This window comes from Aythya marila, assembly GCF_965140915.1.
Source record: "Aythya marila genome assembly, chromosome: 1".
NCBI lineage: Eukaryota > Metazoa > Chordata > Aves > Anseriformes > Anatidae > Aythya > Aythya marila.
In genome coordinates, this window is record NC_139042.1 from 22,137,697 (window position 1) to 22,159,051 (window position 21,355).

At 40.0% G+C, this 21,355-nt stretch overlaps 1 protein-coding gene across 4 annotated transcripts in view; it reads left to right on the plus strand.

Moving 5' to 3' along the window:
• The window catches only part of MTUS2 (microtubule associated scaffold protein 2), a 276,013-nt gene that overhangs the window by 104,556 nt on the left and 150,102 nt on the right, over positions 1-21,355 (plus strand). For all 4 annotated transcript variants that reach the window (XR_014319556.1, XM_082784643.1, XM_082784645.1 and 1 more), the window contains 2 exons: positions 243-483; positions 10,080-10,286. Coding sequence is in view for 3 of the 4 variants with exons in the window: in XM_082784643.1 (XP_082640769.1) it covers positions 243-483; positions 10,080-10,286 (448 nt within the window). In the remaining variant the exon portion in view is untranslated. The remainder of the gene's footprint in view (positions 1-242; positions 484-10,079; positions 10,287-21,355) is intronic.

Consider the following 21,355-nt stretch of genomic DNA (forward strand, 5'->3'; position numbering starts at 1 on the left):
CTATTTTCTTCTTGGGAAGAGATCAATTCTTTATTTGGGTTTGTCTGGATTTTGTGATTGGAACATGTGTATTTGTGGAGAGGGATTCATATGGTTAGACCATCACTTTTTAAAAGTCTGCAATGGTCTGAAGCCCAGGCTCATGAGAAGGGAAAAATAGCCTTTATAAGCAATTTAGAGATACACATTCTCTGCATATATTCATTTATTGCATAATATCTGTGTTAATGATTTTTCTGTAGGTTGGGGAAAGGCCTGCAAAAGATGAATTTTGTCCTCCACAATATACCCACTACGAGGTTGCACCAAGTTTTTATCGATCTGCCATGATACTCAAGCCACAGCTAGGACTGGGTGCAGTCTCCAGGTTACCATCTGCAAAAAGCAGGATTCTCATTGCAAGTCAAAGATCCTCAGGTACCTGTCTTCATCAGCAAGGAGAAATAGCAAGTGCTCCCAGCCTCTATCACCCTGATACTTCAGGTAAAGTATGAACTTTCTTTCTTTTCCTTTAACTATAGTTACCAATAAGAACCTTTTTTCAGATGTAAGTATCACAAAATGAGCAACATCTTAACCTGACACTACAAAGCTCCAATAACACTCTTTGAGAAGTGTCCTTTTATCCTGAGGCAAGGCTGACTGAAGAGTCTGGGGCTTGCACAAAGGTTGTTTAACAGGTCATTGCCTACAGAGGAGGATCAATTTCAGTAATAATTCTCATTGTGCTCTTTTTCATCTTACTCCTCCTTGTAAATACCTGAAAAGTTTTTGCTTTTGTCGTGTGGAAGATAATGGAACATTTTCTCCCATCATTAAGATCCCATTTTTCAGTCTGTCTATGATATTGTTCATCATGTTGTGTTATGAAAGTGTTGGTGGTGGTCAGATGTGCCAGCAGAGACCTTGATCCTCTGAAACCTTAGTATACACCTCTTTGGAGACAATGATTTTGATACCTTTTGATTCCCAGCTACTATGCAGGGCACAGCATGACCCCAGGCTGAATTACAGGGGAGGGAAAAGTCAAAAGTGTGCAACACCAGAAGACAGAGAGAATAATCACCTCTATAGGACACTTCTTGGTAGCCTGGAATAGCTTGGAGGTTTTAACAATGTACATTTAAGCAGCAAGTTCATGGACAAATGAAAATCAGTAATTGCCAGTGAAAAGTAACAGCTGCTTAACAGTCTGCAACTCTGCAGAGATCTTCAGATAATATTAAAAAAGGATAAAGTTAAGTAATGACTTGAGTTCATACAGTCCATCCTCTTGCCCCAGGACAGAATTAATTTGGATAAATGTTTATTTAACCTATTAATGAAAAACTATTTATAAAAACCTCCAATGTGAGAGATTCTACAGCCTCTGAAAAGGAAGGCTGCTCGAGTTAAAAGTTTTCCCTGGTGTTTTGCCTAATTTTTGTTGCAATTTATTTCCCCTCCTATCTGGAGAGGAATCACAGAATCATTAGGGTTGGAAAAGACCTCCAAGATCCAACCATCACCCTACCACTGATATCACAAACTAAACCACATCCCTAAGCACCACATCCAACCTTTTCTTTAACACCCCCAGGGATGGTGACTTCAACATCTCTATGTAGCAAATACTAGTTCAGCCATACATGTTGAGTTCAGTCAGCACTGAATGTGGGAATAGATGTGCAGAGAGCAATTGGATCATACTTTCCATTTAAATGAAAATGCAAGAAGCTGCTAGTTCAGGATACAACATGGATAAGCCCTTGTGTAACAGAAGCAAGTTTGGAAGACAGAAATGAGGGCAATATACAAACAGGTCCTATTAACAAATCCAGTCTCTTTTCTGCTCCTTGGAAATAATATTACCTTGATTTTTATTCATCCAGCTTAATTAGCCTGAATCACTGCTTACTGCAGACATGACTTTTCTCTAGCCATTTGTCATCTATATAGGACCATACATTATATATATTATTTGTGTATATGTATATATATATATATACATACATTATTTTTATTATTTTACCATCTTCCTGTATTGAAATTCTAAAATCTAAACAGTGTCAGCCTATCCTTCCTATTTATTGCCTGTAGTATCAACTTCAAAAATTCCAGTGAATGAGAAATATACATGAGAAAATTGCAATAGCTGTTAGTGCGATTCCTATTCCACTGAAGTTCCTTTTCCTGAAGTTTTCCTATTTCTCAAAAGTTGGGGATTTTTGAATCTTATCACTGATTATTTCTTGGACCTTGCCTGCTTTGGTGGTCAATTTAAATCAACAGCTCTCTGTAATTTCCTTCCTACAACTGTTATTTTGTTTGTTTCTCTCTAGCCTGTTGATACCTCACTGTTTCAAAGATTCTATTAAAGATAAATCATGGTAGTCCAATAATTTGTCTGCCTTCTCCTTCAGGATCCCAAAGTGTACCTCATCTGGTCTTTGGGCTCTAACTGTTTTTATTGATTTTAAATTACCCAAGACTTGTTCTGGAGAGGTAGCTAATGTCTCTAGTTTTTCACTGTCAACCCCAGGACACGTTTTTTTTCACTTCTGGCATCTCACTTTCCATTTTCCTTGTGAGATGAAGAACATGTTTAACTTTACTGCAACATCTTGTTCTGCTGCAAAGTACTTCACATTGCTTTCTGGTGATTCTGTGTCTCCCGTTACCGATCTTTCCTAAATTTCTGATACCTTTTAATTAGTTTACATTACTTTTAGGTTTTGCATTTTATTTCACATTCATAAACTTGAGTTTTCTTTGTTCAAAGCCTTTTCTTTGCATATCCTAAGTGACTTAATCTTTCATCAACATGTAACTTCATAAGTCAGCTTATCAGTCTTTTCATCTTTACTAATTTCTTTTAGGAAGAATGAATTGCTCACGAAAGAGGATCAAGGGACAACAGATAAGACAGTACCAGTGTAAGATTGTGAGAGCAGCAGAGAACTGCTTTCTGCAGTTGTGCCTGTGCTGCTGCACAAGTACAGACCAGTATCATTTTCAGCTTTTTGTCAACCATTTTCCTATAGTTTGGCAGTTTATTGTGGTATTAAACTTTGATCAGCATTATTGGTTTTGATGCAGTATTTGAGAAACACAATTAAATGTACCTTAGATTGAATCATATTTACAAATATAAGGAAAAAAATGCATGAGCATATTGTTAGCATGTTGGAAGTGGTGCTGGTAAGACCTTTGATCATGGGTATTGTGGGGTGTAAGGGCTTGGCTGACAGCACTGAGGACTAGCAGGCATTTTTCACTCAAACATACTAGCCCTGCCTTCAAGAATGCTAATCAGCATCTCTTGCAGCTCAATCCTGAGCTTTTAATCCAGTTTTTAATCCTTGTGATTTCAGTCCTGCCCTTAGGTAATGGAAACAGGGATCTAGCCAGTTGCCATCCAGTGACAAAGTGTGGGGTACCACTGAGGATTTTAAAATTAAAATTGCCATGGCACAGTATCGAGGACAGAGCCAGGGCCTCATAATAAGGATTTTATTCCCCTCTGCCATGCCTTTCATAATGTAGTAGCCTGCTTAAGCAGCACTGATAAGCTGAGTGGTTTGGCCCATGTATAATGCTAATACTCATAAAACTGTCTGTAAGGTAATTGATAATTAAATCCCTGAACTGCTGTGATGGATTGCAAGTATGGCTCGTACATTAAGGGCTTTGTTAGTTTTAAGACATACCAGGTGGAAAGTGAAATAATGATGAATGTTCCCACAGTTCTTCAAGTGTGATGCCTAAAATGTGATCATTCATCTGTACGACACTGGACACAGGCACTGACAGTGGCTGCAAGTTACTTACTGACCAGTAATGCTACTTAGGTAATGCTTTACATTGGATGGGTCTGGCAAGCAGTCTGACCTGTAAAGAGAGGCATTGTGCACTGTAGGTAAGATAGGAAGCCACTGAATTGGGGTGTATTTAAGCGTATATTAGGTATCTGAAAGCTGAACTTTTGTTTATCTTATGTAAATTGACTCTGCTCTTTCTTTTGGAAACTTGTAATTCAAAACAAGCATTGAAGGATATTGTGTCTAGAACATATAAATGATGAATATGTTTCCTTGGTTCTGAAGACTTGGAGCAAATGTGGCAGGATATACATGTACATTTATTAGCTGATTAATTTAATGGGATTAATGTCTCATTTTGAGAAGTATGACAGAGATCTCATCATTAAATCTTCACTTAATTCTACACTTTTTTGAGTAGTGCTTATGGTAATTTTTTTTCTCAAAGAGGGAGTTAATGAAATTTTGTTTCCTTATTACCTCTCCATCGATTGAATTTTCCAGTCCTGAGGGTCTAGCAGTTTCTTTCATTTCTCAACAAGTCAACTCTTGTTAAAAATTAAATTTACATGCACATCAGGACAGCAGTGTTTCTGATTTACCTAGACACACACAGACATATGTATTTGTATATTTGCAAATATTTATTGTAAATTTCATCATTAATGCTACAATATGTCTTTAGCTTTTTCCTGATAAGATTTCAGCTTTGCTTTTGTGCTGATTTTCAGGAATACCTAATACTTGAACAAGTAATTGTGTTTTGGTGATACAGAAGAGGTTTTGAAGTTACTTCCTGAAGTATTTCATTACTGCTGCTCCAGCTGCATGCTCATTTTATAGGCTTGCAGTCTGATGTACTTGCATTTGAGCTGGAAAACTTAATTATTTTTTTAAGAAGAGAGGTGAGAAGTTCAGAATCAAAAATATTCTGTAACCCTCACTAATCTGCAATGGTTTCAGTTGTCACTCTCAGCTTCCTTTGGGTGAGCAATCTGATTGCATTTCCTAAAGAAGAATGAAGTACTTTGAAGGGAAACACTCCTCTCCATCGAAGTCTTGCTAGGGATATTGTCACCATACTCAAGACATAGCCATATGCCACCTCTCAGCTCCCATCAGTTACTGACTCTTCAAAGACTCAGAATACCTCTTATGAGAAGGGTTGCCTATATGGCTGTGTTGTATCAGAGATAATCCAGGTGTAGTAGCAAACAAATGCCTCATCCCCTGCCTCTTCCCCAAGGAGAGCTGATCATAGCTGGCTGGGCACCTGCAGCACATCCGAGCAGGTGATGAGCAGCAGCTTGGTGGAAGATGTGGCTCCAGTGCACCCAGATGTGGTCTTGGTGCCCTGTACTTTGAGAAGAAAATGCAGTGAGTGTGGCTCTGTCTCTCGTTTCTGTGGGCTGCGTTGCACATCAGCTCTAGAAAGTAAACACAGACATTTGCAGCTTGAATGAAGCACAAGCTGACAAATTCTTGGGGCACTGAGAATGTGCTAAATGGCCTTGGGTTGTCTGGGAGCTAGAAAGGCACAGAGCAGCTGTAGGGGGGGGGTAAATATGAAGCAGGTGATGCTGAGCATTTCCTGCTATGTGATGTTCAACAGGGACAACTGTCTTGCCTTTGGAACTGGCCAGTCCCAGGCTTGACAGTATTTAGATGAGAGAGCATCAGGGAAGCTGGGCATAATATGCTCACTGTTGTAAAACCCTCTGGTTTAAAGTGTAGGTAATTAAACTTATTGTTTTCAGGCCTCTTTCCTCAGCTGTTGTTCAAAGGAAAAATAATTATGTCAATAACAGGGAAAACACAAGGGTACTGGAAACAGAATAGATTTCTTATTTGGCAGATTTGTTTTTAATCTCTGAAGATATCAAAGACTGAGTTAACTCCGAGGTGCCTTGAAAAACTGCTTGTATTATCTCTGACTAATTCTGCAAACATGTAGATAACATTTTTGCCCCAGATTCCTCAACACAAGGAAAATGATGTTCAGAGCACCATCTAAAAAAAGGTGAGCTCTTTGAGAGTGAATCACACCTAGTGGTGAAAGTTTTAAGAGAAAAGCTTGTCCAAAAAAAAAAAAAAAAAAAAAAAAAAAAAAAAAAAAAAAGAGGAAAAACAAACAAAAAAACAATAACAAAGGCTTAGCATGGATCCCTAAATCACAAGTGGAGTCATGGAGTTGAAGTCTTGAACTGCTACTTTCTCAGATGAATACATGCATGGAATTCATTTCTATAGCTTTTCATTTGTTTTAGCTAAAAGCTATTTCAGCCATCACAGAGAAGTCACAGTAAAGGTGCTCGTTAGTTATACATGTGCATGGAGATGCGATTTGTGTGCAGTGCAGATGCATAAGAAGTCTCGCTCAGACTGTTTTTAAGGCTCCCCAGGCACGTCTGTTTTTTGTCTATCAGTTGTTACCTCAAAATGTTTTTGTCCTCCTAGATGGAAATAGTTTGAAGTGTCACAGAAAATCATTTGTGTGCCATACAGACAACAATACTTAATTCTATAATTAGCTTCAGGCAGTGAGGCAAGCTGGAAAGATTTTTGCCAATTTTTTGTTAAGCTTATTTTGGCAGATTTTTATTAAAATGAAAGCTGCTCATTAAAATAACTTTTGTTTTGTACTTGCAGACCTTGTTTGCAGGAGTGCTTCTACACTTCCAAGAAATAGAAATAGAGAACAAACACGCATCATAAAACTTGATGATATTTAGAACAGAAAACAGGTACAATAGGCTGATGCCTCATGTATTTTAATGGGAAATAAGACACAAACTGACTTAGCTTTAAGGATTTGAATGCATCCTTAATGTGGATAATGTCCTGCCCTCAGGTTCTTCTGAGGCCCTTGTGGTAGAGAAGAGCTGGATTACAAAGAAGGAAGGGAAAAGTAATTTAAGGAAGATGATGAGTTCAAGACACAAAATATTGTTAGTTCAGGGGAAACATGAATAGGAGTCACAAACTGAGAAGTCCCCAAGCACAGAAGTGTGAGAAACATCGGGAATAATCCTCACAGAACTGAGAGCATGAATTTGAAGGTAAAGGTAGAGATGGGTAGAGGTGGGGCGTTGTTTGCTGCAGCAAGGTGCCAAAGTTTGTCACTAATTTGTACCTCCTGGTTTTATGAAATTTCCTCTTCAGCAGCAGCATTGGTGGCTCCATGCTTGCTCTGCAGTGCTCAGTGCCCTGCTGGCTGCAGGCAGGTGCTCGCGTGGTGGCAGAGAAAAGAGAGCTTGGGGACTCAGCACAGGCATCCCTGCAGTAAAGCTGGGGACATGGGAGTCCCAGGTGGACCTCACAGTCCTAGGGCAAGCTCATTTCAAATGCTTTTTAAACAAAACTATTTCTAACCACTTCCCTCCCTGCCCCAGTGGATTTATTCCCCTATTCTGCTGCAGGAAATCTGTCATATTTATAGCTTTTTGCTCTAGAATGGAAAGGTTTCTCCCTCCACCTCGATTTTCAGTGGTTCTTAGGAAAAAGAAATCTCATCTCTCAGCTTGTGTAGCACAGGCCTAGTTATGCATTTTTTTTGGAAGCCTGGAGAACCCACAAGAGACAGCCCCATAGTTTTTCCCTGCTGCCACTGACCTGGGCAGGTTCGTTGCTCTGCAGCTGAGCTTCCAGCTGCTTGCTGTGGGTCCTCACATTTGCTTCACATCAGGAGGCTGCTTGGGTTTGGCCCTGCCATTGATACAACACGGAATGTTTTGCACTCTGTGACTGTTTTGTGTGCCTTTTGTCATATGTAGTGTCATTAGTATAATTAGTCCTGTAGGTACATGGCCAAGATGATGTTGGGTCATGCCCTTGCTGCAACAAGTGTGTGGCTAGGTAAGTAGGATGTCTGGCTCATCCAAAAACCAGCTGCAGTGCTCAAATCAACATTGGTGAGGCCATGTCAAGTCTGGCTGTGGAAGGGAGAGATTGTGGGGTCATCCTTCTGTAGGAAAAAGTGCAATCTTATACTAGCACAAGCTGATCTGGATCCCACCTTGAGCATTTGTCAGTGCAGGAAGATACTAGTCCACTCCGAGGGATTCTGACCAAAGATAATAAGCATGTAATTCCTGGCATTTGGGACTCTTAAAGCCTCTCGCTGTATACTTCTTATTGTTCCTACATAAATATCAGTGAATTCTACATGAATATCTGTGATTCACACCAAGTGCAAGCTGTGCTGGTGGTGCTGAGGGAAACATTGGGAACAGGTTCTGTAGTACTTTGCTGTGTAGTCATTTAGATGTGAATGTCAAGTCCCAGCAGTGGGGAGGGAAAACAGGGAACCATAAAACAGCTGTAATGGACCACTGTCAATGTAATACTGCACAAGCCAGCAGCAATTTGTTATCTATTCTCCTTGGTAATGTGCCTGCACTACCCTTCACCTGCACCTGGAGCCCACAGTTCCCTCAGGGCACTTCATCACATAGTCCAAAGGAAGCCAGATTCAGCATCAAAGTCCAACATCATCCCTGGTGGTGAAAAAAATGTCATCAGGGAATTTTTAGTCTTTTGTTACACACTGCAGGTATTTGTTACTTTCTTTATGGTTACTCTCCACAGTACATCATCCTCTGGGCTGCTAAAGGTGCAGTGGCCAGACATTCAGTTCCTTGTGTCTTAATAGAGGCCTTAACTCATGAAAAATGGCTGCAAAAATACATTTTTAAGAGTTTAAAGGATATAAAATATTTCATTTCAATTATTTTGTTGATCAAGAAGCTTTTTTTTTTTTTTTTTTAATAGGAATGTGTTTTATAGGAAAACCACTCCTTCTTGGCTTGGTGTTACAGATAGAGCTATTTCAAAAGAAACAGCTTAGCTCTGTAGAACAAAACTTAGTATTGTTACTATCATGAGGTACACAACTATCTTTCAAAATCCCTGTAACATTTTTTTCTGCTCAAAGGGATTAGTCTTGTTTTCTATAAACTCTCCTCAAAGTGTAATGCTTCATTAACATTAATAAGGCTGTGACCTACATAGTTTACAATAGAATTAGATACTGTAATAATGTGAAGATCATATTTGTACCATGTGGTTAATTTGTATCTTTCTTTTATATTATGAATGCTCACTGCACCCTTTAAAGTATGTGTCAGGTTAAGTCATGAACAGCATTGACCAGATGGGAATGGAAAGAAGGTGACTTTATGGCTTTTTCTGGCAGAGTATGTTGATAATTTTAATTCTACCTTGTCTTCTAACCTTCTGGCCCTGATTGCTGAAGCACTCAAGCATCAACTTTTAGAGAACTTTTTTTTCTCTGCTTTTCAGGATGCCACAAGGAACACAAATCTGTTAGTGTCAAAATACAAATGCTCTGTCCAAATGTACAGTTGAGTTATAGATCTGCTTGGTATCCAGGCCTTCAAAGCAAAACCAAACCCAGAGCTTTAGTTCTTCCATGAAAACAATTTGAGACATTTATGGACTTGTCTTCTGGATTTGCCTGGAAAAGTTTGCCTAAGCAGAACGTGGGTAGGAGGACAAACTGGAGACAGATGACCAGTTGGTGCTTACCCCAGGCACACATGGTAGCCAAACTGTTGTTGTTGCCTAATTTCATCCTTTGTAAGCCCTCTATTGGAAGTTGTCTGAGACTTGGTTGATGTCATCCATGTAAGCTGATGTTTTATAGTGAGTTGAACACTCTCAGTATAAATGGCTAGTGGTATACTAAAAAAGTACAACTTCACAGGGCAAGTTCTTGTTCCCAGGCATGGTGTGAGAGAAGGGCATTTTCTTTTAGCAAAATATGAAAGAAAGACTTCAAAGAAGTATTTTCTTTGATGGAATAAAAAGAAGTCCTGTGTCCTTGAGGAGGATTGTTGGTATTCTACAATAGCTTCCAAAACTGGAGGCTATGCAATGACGTGTTTGTCTCAGAGTCTGAGTTTCTTTTAATTGGCACATAAGAAATGTAAAATTAGAAAGTGATACAGCATAAAAGAAGATAACTTTTTTTTTTTTTTTAAAGTAATGGACTTGAACTACATTATTTGTTGGAATTTTGACTTTGTGCCTCATGGGTTCTTGCCGTATTTCACATTTTAAAAATTATGGCAACCTATAATTGTTTCACAGAATTACTTTTTAATAAAGCAAAGAATAAGACATTACTGCAGTTTGAGCTGCCCTCAAAAATTGTATTCAGTCTTTTACTGACTTTATGTAGTTAGTTGCTACAAGTAGTATTCCCAGGTATGTCCCAGCTGAGTTTAATACAAAATTCTTTCTTTTTCCTTCTTTCAGTTGATCTTAAGAAAGGCCCATGTCCAAATGCTGCAAAGTCAAATCTCCCCAAGCCATGTCAGACTGGACTTCGTCCTCCAAGTTATTCGCGGTTGCCAGCGGCTAAGCTGGCAGCATTTGGTTTCGTCAGGAGCTCAAGCGTATCCTCCGTCTCCAGCAACCAGTCAAATGACAGTGCTCAGAGTGATCAAAGCAGGACGACCAACCGTAAGTCCAAAAAGTGGCCTTCTTTTGGGGGGGGGAGATATAAAATAGATGTACTCCGGGATTGTCCAGACCGTAGTCTGCATACAAGGACTAAATCTCTGCAGAATTCACTGATCTGTTCTATGCCACTGAGATGTGGGTTTGGTATCTTGATTTCCCAGAGTAATTCTATAAAATATTATTAATAATAGATGAATAGTTACTGAATGTACATTGCACATAGAAGGAATTAGTTTTGCCTTTTGCGGAGAAAATTGTGTTGAGAGTGAACCTGAAGCATTTCTCTATTCGGTTTTTATGTAAAATACCCCTTCATACAAGCTGAAGTAAGTAAATAATCATAGCAATCTGTGTTTGGTAAGCACATTGCAGCCATGGAGAACAGTTTAGAATATATATAATCCAAAATGAACAACGGAGTCTTTCTCATGTATTTTTTTTCTGTCTCTTAATATGCAGAATAATAAACATGTTTTAGAAAATTAATGCCGTTGGTATAAAATGTGATCAGAACTGATGTCGCAGCTATTGTCTCATCTCCAGACTTGGAAAGATCCCTTGGCTGAAATGTCATTTCAAATCCTATTTTCTGTAACGACTGTTAATTTTGTTAAATCCAAAATAATACCCACCGGAGTGTGCAGTCCTTGGGAAGTGTGCACAAGCCTTGGGCTTGCAGCAGAAAGGGGGATTGAGGGATTTTCATGCCCGTTTTTCTTGCTTTGAAGACCAGATCGAGACTGAACTGTGTCAATATCAAAGCAAGTGTTATCAGCTGGGGAGGGATGCAGACAGGGGGACCAGGTGACATAAAGCACCAGAGGAGACAAGATGCTGCAGGCTCCAAAACCTTTCACTGTTTGTATTAATGCAAAATGAAAGACAATAATAAATAAAATGAAAGTAGTTAAAAGCCCTAAGTATTTTCCCTCTCCTGTCTTATATGGAATCAATGAAACGTAGAAGTGTCAGAACTCCATTGCATTCTGACTTTTCCAGTGTTTCCAAGCAAGCACTTGTATCCTTGTTTTACTCTTGGACTGATGGCTCATTTCTGTTTAGTTTCTACTGAGCTTTACTTTGAAAGTAGTCAATCTCTTCGCTTTGCATTTTCACCCTAGATCCTAAGACTTTGGAAAGCATTTCCTTTTTTTCTGGTGGTATAATCTTTTTGTCTTTGATTACATAAAGGCATTGTTAGGGATAGAATTACCTAGTTGCTTATTAGTTCTAAGCTACACCTCTGCAAGAAATGTTGTGTAGCAATTTCAGGTGTGAATCTGAAAAAAAACACCATGTGTAGTTTTTGGACTATCCTTGAACATAGCTGATGCAAACAGGTACATTTCATACATCTGAGAATTCTCTAAAAGGAAAATGCTCTAAACTGTGCAACCTGAAGCAACAGATCTCAGTTCAAATACTGTACAAGAAGCACTAGTCATCTGAGACTCAGAAAGCTACATTTAGCTCTTCATTTGTCTTAAAAGAAGTTGATTTCATTTGTGTATTATGTCGTGTTTTTATATTATATTTGTACATTAAGCCCTTAAAATCTGAAATCATATTTCAATCCCCATAAGAAAGTGGAAGTATGTGTTGCATACATTTTGTTGCAGTCCACTTAGTTGAAGATGATAACCATCTTTAACTTATGATTACAATTTTGTGAACGACTTCTTCATGTTGCAAGAATATCTCTGGATGGATATGAAAATTACCCAGGGGAAGTATTCTGCTGGTACAAATTCATGTAGACATGAGCATGACCTGTCACCTGATGAAAACTGGGACCTATCATTTCTGATTTTGCACACAAATTAGATAACTCATCTAAGCAGTCGTCTAGTTTCCCTCCACTCCATGGGAGAGCAAGAGAATGGACATCTCCAGAGGGCCATCTGCCTGACATGGTTTGTGACATGCACCGCTGTTTGGCACAAAAGGCACAACTTTTTAAATTTGTCTTTATTTCCAAATGGATAATGCTTCTTCCTGGACCCGGGGTGAGAGAGCGAGAAGGGGCTTTTCCAAGGGGGTGAGTGCACACCCTGTATTTGTGGTGTTTGCCCTTGGGTAAGTCATCACACAAGAAGTTACCAAACATCACCCATTTTCTTTGTCTTAAAAGCAACATAATTCCCATTAATCACTCCTGATAGGACACCTTTCTTTCATGCATGGCAGAAAAAATATTCTCTACGTACCAGCAAAAAATATTCTATGTACCAGCAAGAGTTAAATTAGGTGCCCAACACCCAAGGAGCACAAATTAGTTGCCTTCCATTCTGCTACAGCTTATTTAACACAGATCAGCAGTGCACTTCAACATGCTTGGAAAGCAACTGAAGAGTGGATGTAGAGAGAAGTATTGGCTCAGGAATCTTAGCATGACGTGTTATTCCTTCCTTTCTCTGTCTGCTGGAAGAATGGTTTTATTTAAATTAAATAAATAGCTGATTCTGTAGTTACTACCTGAGATCGTGTCTTTGACTTAATCAGGCTTAGCAAAGGGCAGGGTAAAGTTTTACTGTTAATTTCCTAGCTCAGTAGGGTAGAAAATGCAAAATGATCTAGCTTCAGAAATCTTCAAAGATACATGATAACACAATTTCCTATTTAAGCAGTATCTCTGCATGTCAGAGAGACAGAAGTAATTGAAAACATCTTACAAGTCTGCATATGTTATAAATAGAGGGCCTGCCACTGTTGAAAGTGAAGGGGCTCACCTCAAGATCTTATATCTGCCAGAAAAAAAATCACCATGTACTGGCAGTTTCTAAAAAGCAGATGGCTTTAGCCGGGTGGGAGGAAAACATAGGTTTATTCTGGGGGCAGAGTGTTTTATGAGAAACAGTGATTCTTTAAGAGGTCCTGGTGTGATCCTGTGCTTGCTTTTCTCTCCACTGCCAGATGTCTCGTGGTGTTAGCTCTTCCTGAACTCGTGATTCTTACATTTCTTTTCAGCAGTCCCAAGCGGTGTCTCTTTTTGACGTACTAATACCGATGAAATGCTGTCTAGAGAGCAAAACCACACTTGTTTAGAGTAAGGAGACATGATGTTTGTGTTGCAGGGAAGTTTGTTACTGGAGTTGTGATGCGGCAGCTTTGTTTCTAACCAGATTTCTCCCCTTCCCCTGACCTTTCTGCAAGCAGTAAGCCTGGATGCAGCATAGAGCTTGTGCTGTGCTTCTCAGCTGACTCTTCCTGGCAATAGCCTCGTATTCTTACTGACTCAATTAAACAGATTTGCAGTGGTGAGACACTGCCCTTTTCCCATGGTAGGGACAGGGCAGGCTGTGCAGCGCTTGCCTGCTTGCCCTCTGCTCTTTCTTGGACTCTTGTCCCTGTGGTATGTGTATAAGCGAGGCTGTGGTTCACTGATAACAAACCAACTTCTACTGCCGTGCCATCAGCTGCTTGTCAGGATCAGTTGTAATGAGGCTCTGCTCCTATGGGGTCCTGCCCAACCATGTGTGGCATCCAACATCTGTGGCATCCAACCTGTCCAGCCCGTCAGCAGCTTCTGGGGCAGGGAACTGACCTGCAATGCAGGGTCACTGCTCCATCTGGTCATATAAAATCCATTTTCTGGTGCTTACATATTCTGTGCACAGGGCAGCCAGAGTCCATGAAGCTCTGTGAGGATGGATAATGGTGGCATGTGAGGCAGCTTCTCACCTTGCTGAAGGAGGTGGGATGCAATGACAGAAGCCAAAGACTGCTCCATTTTGAGAGATGAAGATGAGTGCTAGATGATCAGGAGAGCTGACCACGGCAAAGCACTTGCTGTCCTGCCATGTTCAAAATAAAATGGTTAAAAAGGTTCAGGGCGAACACTTTGCTTCACGTGCTGAAGAGCAGTTGTGTTTGAATAAAACATCTCAGAGAAACAGAAGCAGCAAGAGCTTGCCGCACCATATCAGAGGGGGGGCATTCTTTGTTGCTGCAAATGTTTCTCTCCACTCAGTGCAGAGCAAGCAGCTTTCCCTGCCACTTTCACACCTCCCACCCTGTGACTTTCCACATGAGAGTATCTCTGTACCAACCTGCAGCAAGGCTCTGGTGAGGTCTTGATGTCTTCTGCTGGTACAAAGCCACAAGGTCTAACACTGCTGCATCTGGCTCAGCTCACGACCCTGACAGCTGACCCCCCAGATTTGTACTGTGCTGCAAACTGGCTTTCCTGTAACATCTTTGTTCAAGGTGACCTGAAAAGTTCATGTTCACCCTCAGTTCCTGCCCACTACATTTGAGATTTAAAAATGTATAATCTTCTAAACTAATTTTCTTTATTTATGCAGAGGCTTTTTTGTATGTCAAACAACTTTTTGATGTTGTTCACTTTCTAAATTCCCTAGAATTGAAAAACTCAGATACTTTAAGAGGGGTGTAAGTGCTAAATATGAGAAAAATATGTGTGGTGCTCCAGGTGGGGTCTCATGAGAGCAGAGGGGGAGAATCCCCTACCTCGCCCTGTTGGCCATACTGCTTTTGATGCAGTCCAGGATACGGGTGGCTTTCTGGGCTGCAAGTGCACATTGCCAGATCGTGTTGCATTTTTCATCCACCAGTACCCCTAAGTCCTTCTCTGCAGACCTACATTCTATACACTCATCACTCATCCTGTGTTCATATTTGGGATTGCCCCAGCCCAGGTACAGGACCTTGCACGTTAACTGCATGTTGTTCATATGGGCTCACCACTCAAGCTGCCAAGGTCCCTCTGGAGGGTATCCCTTCCCTCCAACATCGACCGCACCACACAGCTTGGAGTCGTCCACAAACTTGCTGAGGGGGCACTCAGTCCTACTGTCCATATCACCAACAAAAATGTTAAATAACACCAAGAACACAGTCCCCTGAAGGACACCACTCATCACTCGTATTCCAAGTAATTACTTTTATGCACTTGATCAGAAGAGACTGTAATGTGGTGCAAGCACCACATAGGAAACACTTCATTAAGCACTGTGGAACAGTTTGATGTGTGGAGCAGTGCAAGAAAGAAGGATCGTTTAGAATGGGTTAAGGTACGATAACTGCTATGGGTTTTGGAAATGGAAAGATGTAGCTATAATACCAGGAAATACTTCTTAGTCATGAGGTCTACTAGTCTGTTAAATAATCTTCCAACTCAAGTGATGAAAGCCACGTTGCTTAAGATTCTTAAAATAGAATAATAGCCTGGTGTTAAAGACAATTCTTCTCTGGTGAGGTGCTAGACTAAAAGACATAATGCTGTTCAGTATCTTCCCACAGTTCTGAGTGCTGAAGCAATTTCTTTTCAGATAGAGCAAGGAAATTGTGATGAGTATTTCAAAACTTGTATTAGTGTCTCATGACAGCTATTTTTTTTGTTGTTTAAAATTACAGAAATATGAAACTGTGTGTTTTGTGTAAACTTCCACAATCCCTTCTTCATCAAAATAGATTTCACACTGGTTTGGGGTCTTTCATTGCTTGGCCTTTCTAAATGCTGAGTTTCCATTCTAGTAAGCAGACGTCAAAGTACATCAGATTTGGGTGGTTGCAGAAATGAGGAAATTAAATTGAGCACAGAACTCTTGAGAAGACAGCTAATTGTCTCCAAAAAAGTAGAACATCCCAAACTGTGGCATGGTGGACAGATACAGCAATCACATTTCTGTGGCTGATTTTCTGATCATTTTTCTACATAATAAATTACATTTTTTTCCTTTTGATCCTGTTCTTGTATTAACATTTTGATGGAAGAATCACTTTATACCATCACTTTGCTCTGAATAGAAGTGAAACAGAACAGTGCCAAGTTAGGATTTTCAGCTCTATGGGCAAAGCATCTGGAAAAGTGCGGTGTGTCAGCCAGGAGCAAGGGCTGAAAAGACATTTTAGATGCCTTCCACTCTCCCAACATTTACTTCTCATACTCCATTTCTTACTGCTGTGGAAAAAAAAAAAAAAACACACTTCAAAAGTGACTTGGAGGTACAGGCACAGCAGACTCTCTGTGTCTGCAGATCTTGAAACAACAGTGATGATGTATAAATTGTCCTTTAATTTCAGTGGTGCCTGTGAAAGTATTTAAAGTGCGATAATACTTTAATGGTTTAGATAATGTTTTTTCTGTTTACACGGATAACCTCTTTCACTGCATGTCAGAGCACTCAGGATGAGGGAAGCAGTACCACACTGTAAGGATCTGCACCACTCTTCCCAGCGATGAACAAACAGGGGCAGGGAGATCAAGCTGGCTTGGAAATGCAGAACTATTTTTATATGAAGACTCCAACATGAAACATTTGAGGGGTTTGCAAATATTCCTTTCCTGAGCTGAAACATTTGTCGCACCTGAAAAAAAAAGCATGAAATTCAATTCTGCAGTCTGCTTTTTATGAGTGAAGAACAGTTGAAAAATTTTGCCAAGCTCTATTGCCCACTCAACAGAGCACTTAACCTCGATGTTTGTTATTGTAGTAAAATGCCATATAAAATCTGCATTTTTAGAGGTAAGTAGACCAGTCTCAGAGATGCTGTGCCTGTGTGCTAAAATTGTCCTGGCTCAGACCTGGCAATCCTAGTTCCAGTTTTTGGCACTTATTTCTGTCTGGCTTTTCAAAAGTGACTTAAATGATCCACCTCACTTTTCCCGTTTGTAAAATGGGGTGGGAGGCTGCAAATGGTTGTACAGGTCTTGGATAATGGAGTGACAAAGAGGCGATGGATAGTGACAGATCCTCTTTCCTGGCCCACTTCCACACAGGATTATTTAGCTGATTACAAGTGCCGAATTTAGTCGCTGTGACTCTTAGTGTTTAAGCTCTAGAGGGTAAAAACCAGTTCAAGCCACCGCACACCGGGCTGCCAGACACTGGTGTCACTGGAGGAGGAAGAGCATCACCCAATGATTAGATTATTTCCATCACAGGCACCCAAACTGCCTCTTTCCTTTGACTCTATGGGGAGATGTTGGCAGGTTGATTTATTGATTGGTCTTGAATGCAGCTACTGTAACAGCCTGCTGTGGTGCCCCTACACTGGGCTGTTTCATCAGCCTCTTCTTTCTCCCAAATAGTGGCTGTTCTTCTTCTGCCCTGGTCTGTACGAGATCCTCACCACTTTTTTATTGCAATATAATGGGCTTCATTCATTTTTAGAAGGATACAAAGAAATAAGTGAAGCCATTTCTAAAATAATCATTTTTCAGTATTTAAATCCCCATTTTCTAAAACATCTAATCTTCAGGGAGCCTGAGGGTAATGCCCTCTTAGAGTGATGTGAGGGGGACAGGAGGCTGCTCCCCTCTGCAAGTGGGGTTAAAAGGGAAGTGCCGATGGAGTGCAGCTTCCAAGCCTGGGGAAAAGCCACGGTCAGTCCAGAGCCTGTACCAAGGACAAGCACAGCACACTTCCTTCTGGGGAGCCACAGCACTTGCTCCAGTAGCACTTAAAATGACCTTTTGAAGATAGGAAGGCAAGCAGCAGCTGGAATATATCTGTCACATCCACATTAAAATGCTTCTGAAGAGCAGAAAACTCATTCAATTGTCTCCTTTCCATATTCTAATCTTCCTTTCTATCTGATGAGGGGGGCAAATAGGCTTTTAGAAGTGAACCTTGTGGACATTCATTGGAATAGATTAATCTCCTTATTTAGCTCTAAGAAAAATGAAGAAAATTAAGAAATAAAGCTTTGAAGAAGTGAGATCTCTCCTCACCCCACTCCCCTTTTATTTTTTTACCTTCTGGAATAATCTGTCCTCTAATGGAATCTCAGTAAAAAGTCTTCAGAGTCTCCCACTAAAGAAGTAGGTCTTTGCCAGGACATTTGAGAAAAATCCCTCTTCGGCTTGCCTCCCTCATGTATTATCATTACAGTACATAAATCAATATTAGAAAGGGTTAATTTCAGGTATCTATCGGGGCTTGTTCCTGGAGGCAGCTCTCACATGGATATTTTATTGAATTCACCTGCAGTTTTTGTGCTCTTCCAAATTCAAGCTTTTGGAAATGTAGATGCATTCCAATCTGAAAAGATGCTTCACCAAAAAACACTACATCAGGTTAAATTCTGCATTTTGTATAATCCATGAGAGCAGAGACACTGAACGCAGCGAGGGACTCTGGTTTTAAAATACCTGAGTCAAAATGCTGCCCAATTAAACTAATTACTGCCAATGACAAAAATTATTACAAACTTCTTTATAATAGGCTTTTTTTTTTTTTTTTCTTCCCAAAGATAGCTTAGAAATAACCATTTATTTAAAGATACCATAAGTTTGATATGGTAGTTAGGAACCAATTCTGAGTCACAGTGAGGCAAAGAAACACCTGTACCACAGTTTGGAATTACGGAAATTTAAAAATGAATTTTGAAATGATATTTCCCCGTGTGTAATTTCTCTTTATGGTCACATACCTGAGAGCGTTAGGTCACCTACCCTCATTTCCCTACACAAGAGGCAGATAACCTTGAGGTTCAGTGATTCTCTGAGCTCTTTCAAGAAGGGCCAAATTAAAAAAGGGAGGCTGAGACGATCTCATTGCAACCCTATTGCTAATAGCTTTTGTCAAAGGTGAGATATTATGAATTTGTTATGCACACAGTCCAATCCACTGTGTGCCTCACCGTCAATAAACAGGACCAAAGTTAAAAGTACTGTAAATATTACCGGCAAATCGCATTTAGCCCAACAGGTTTCAGAAGCCAGAGCTGGCCTCTTCACAGCGTATGAAAAATCAATTAACAAAATGTTATGCCCCTGCAAAATGAAGTGTGGATAATAGACAAGAATAAATGGGGATGTGAAAAAAAGCGTGTGTACTTGTCCCTTTTGGGGAGGGAGAGTGACTGATTGGTTTAGGAGAAGCGTGATGGATTAGTGCAGGTAGGTATTAATAGTGGAGCAAAGGAAGACAAACTTCAAAGAAGTGTCTAATCTTTGATCCCATTATGAATCCTGCAGAATACTTGTGAATTCTAATTTAGTAGCAAGAAAACTGGTACAGCCAAAAGAGTGCAGTGCTATTTATAGACCAAAAACTTTTCCCATGTAGAGGTTGGGCTGGAATCTCACCCCTGACATTTTTTCCATCACACTAATCTAGTCCAAACAGGTTAAAATTGAGGTCATTTGTGTAAGTCTTCCAGGTGCTCTTGAGAATATCTGCAATAAAGGGAAGAAACAGCATCTTTTTCAGCTTTCAGTATTGCCACAAGTCCATTAAATTGTGATCCAAGAGCTTAAAAATTGCAGCTTAAACTGACTTCCCTTCCAGCTTGCTGCTTGACAGCCTCTAGAGGCCTATGTAAGATTACATGAGGCTGTAAACAGCTAAAAATGTTGTGGTTCTTTGTCTTGTGACAGGTGCAAGACCACAGGCTTTCAATTTGGGATTTCCTAAGTTAATTTAAATGCTACAAGAAAGCTGACTGAGGTCTGAAATAAGTAAAATGAGCACTGGCAGAAAAAAAAAAAAAAAAAAAAAAAAAGACAAAGTGAAGCCCTCCTGCAAAGAATGCTAAGCTGAATAAAATGGAAACAATTGCACAGTATTTTCATCCTGGGTGGCAATTATCACAAAACATAAGTTATTCGCACCCTAGACATCAGCAACACCACCATCAGCAGCTAGCAAACGTTCAGCCCTTTGGACATGAGGCTAACAAACCGTAGTATGCCTCCTGTGGGACAGACTTTAGGGTACACCTTTGATGCCAATGTTCTTGGAGGAAAAAGCTGCTGCTGTTCATTTTGTCTATGAGCTGCAAACAAGCCTTGGATCTGTGTTCCTTGTGGCAAGGAGTCAGTTAAGTTGGACTGCATGATATAAGTTTTTAATTTATATTGTTCCCAAGTTCATGGGCTGCAGGTATGGTTTTGTCCACTTCATGTTACCATCTCTGTGCTTACAGAAGGCTACACAGTCAGAAGTATTTATGGAGAAATATTAGCATTTAGGATGAGTGCATAAAGTGCTCCAATACACAGGTGTGAACTGGATCTTGCCAGAATAGCAGCAACCTTCCCACACAGAGCTTGACGTCTGATCGTGTGGGGGTGAAGTCTGTTTTCCTGTGTGTGGATTCACCAAGTCATCATGCATGAACTAACCTTGCCATGTTAGTGCCATTTTAGTGTCATGTTAGAGGAGGCTCACACTGTCTGCATTGGGCTATCAGGTGTTGCATGAGCCCAGACCAGTCAGTTTTTGCATGTTGTGGACCTTTCTCCAACTGAACATGAAGCTGGTCTTCTCTTTTTGTTTTCTTTTTTGGAGCAATCTTCTCAAAGACAAATTCCATAATTTGTCTCCATAATTTAACTAATAACAACGAAAGAAAATAGCTTCTAATTGGTGAACAAGAATTGGGAGTCACCCCTCTACCACACCATTGGAAAAAAGAGAAGCAATACAGTAAGCCAAGGAACGAGTGGTTTCCTACTCATCTCAGAAACAGCGTCTATTTCAAGTGCTGTGATAGCTTAGTTTTGTGTTTTATCAGTGGCCAACTTCCTTTTTATCACACAGTAGAGTTACGCTGTCTTCCAGTCAGTCATTTCTGGAAAGGTCTGTACAACCTCCAGGGAAAACTAACTAAAAGTGAAGGAGCAATGATACATTTTGAATAAAAAGGCATGTTTTGTTCTAAATATCTTACAAACATGTCAGGACTACTTATGGGAAACCCTTCTGTTCTTTTCTCCTCTACTAAACTGTATGGATTAGGGTGGGCCAAAGCTCAGTCTGTGCCCTGAAGCATGTGGTATGACCTCCTTGGGTTTGACGAAACAATTAAGAATGCATGATTTTTAACTAATATTTTTCTCCTTAAAAAGAATATATAATTTATTTGGATCTTTTTGTAAATTTCTGCGCAGTTCTTACTACAGAACATGAGGTGATCTAGGAATTAATATTACTTCTGCAATCTGAGGAAAGGGGATTTCCCAATGAACATTATTATAATAATTTATTTAAACTGAAGTCCTATTTTTAGATGTGTCCTGGGATAAAACTTTCCTTCTCTGACATGTTCTAATGTTGACTAAATGTATTATGTACTGCAGCTAGGTATCTAAGGAATTT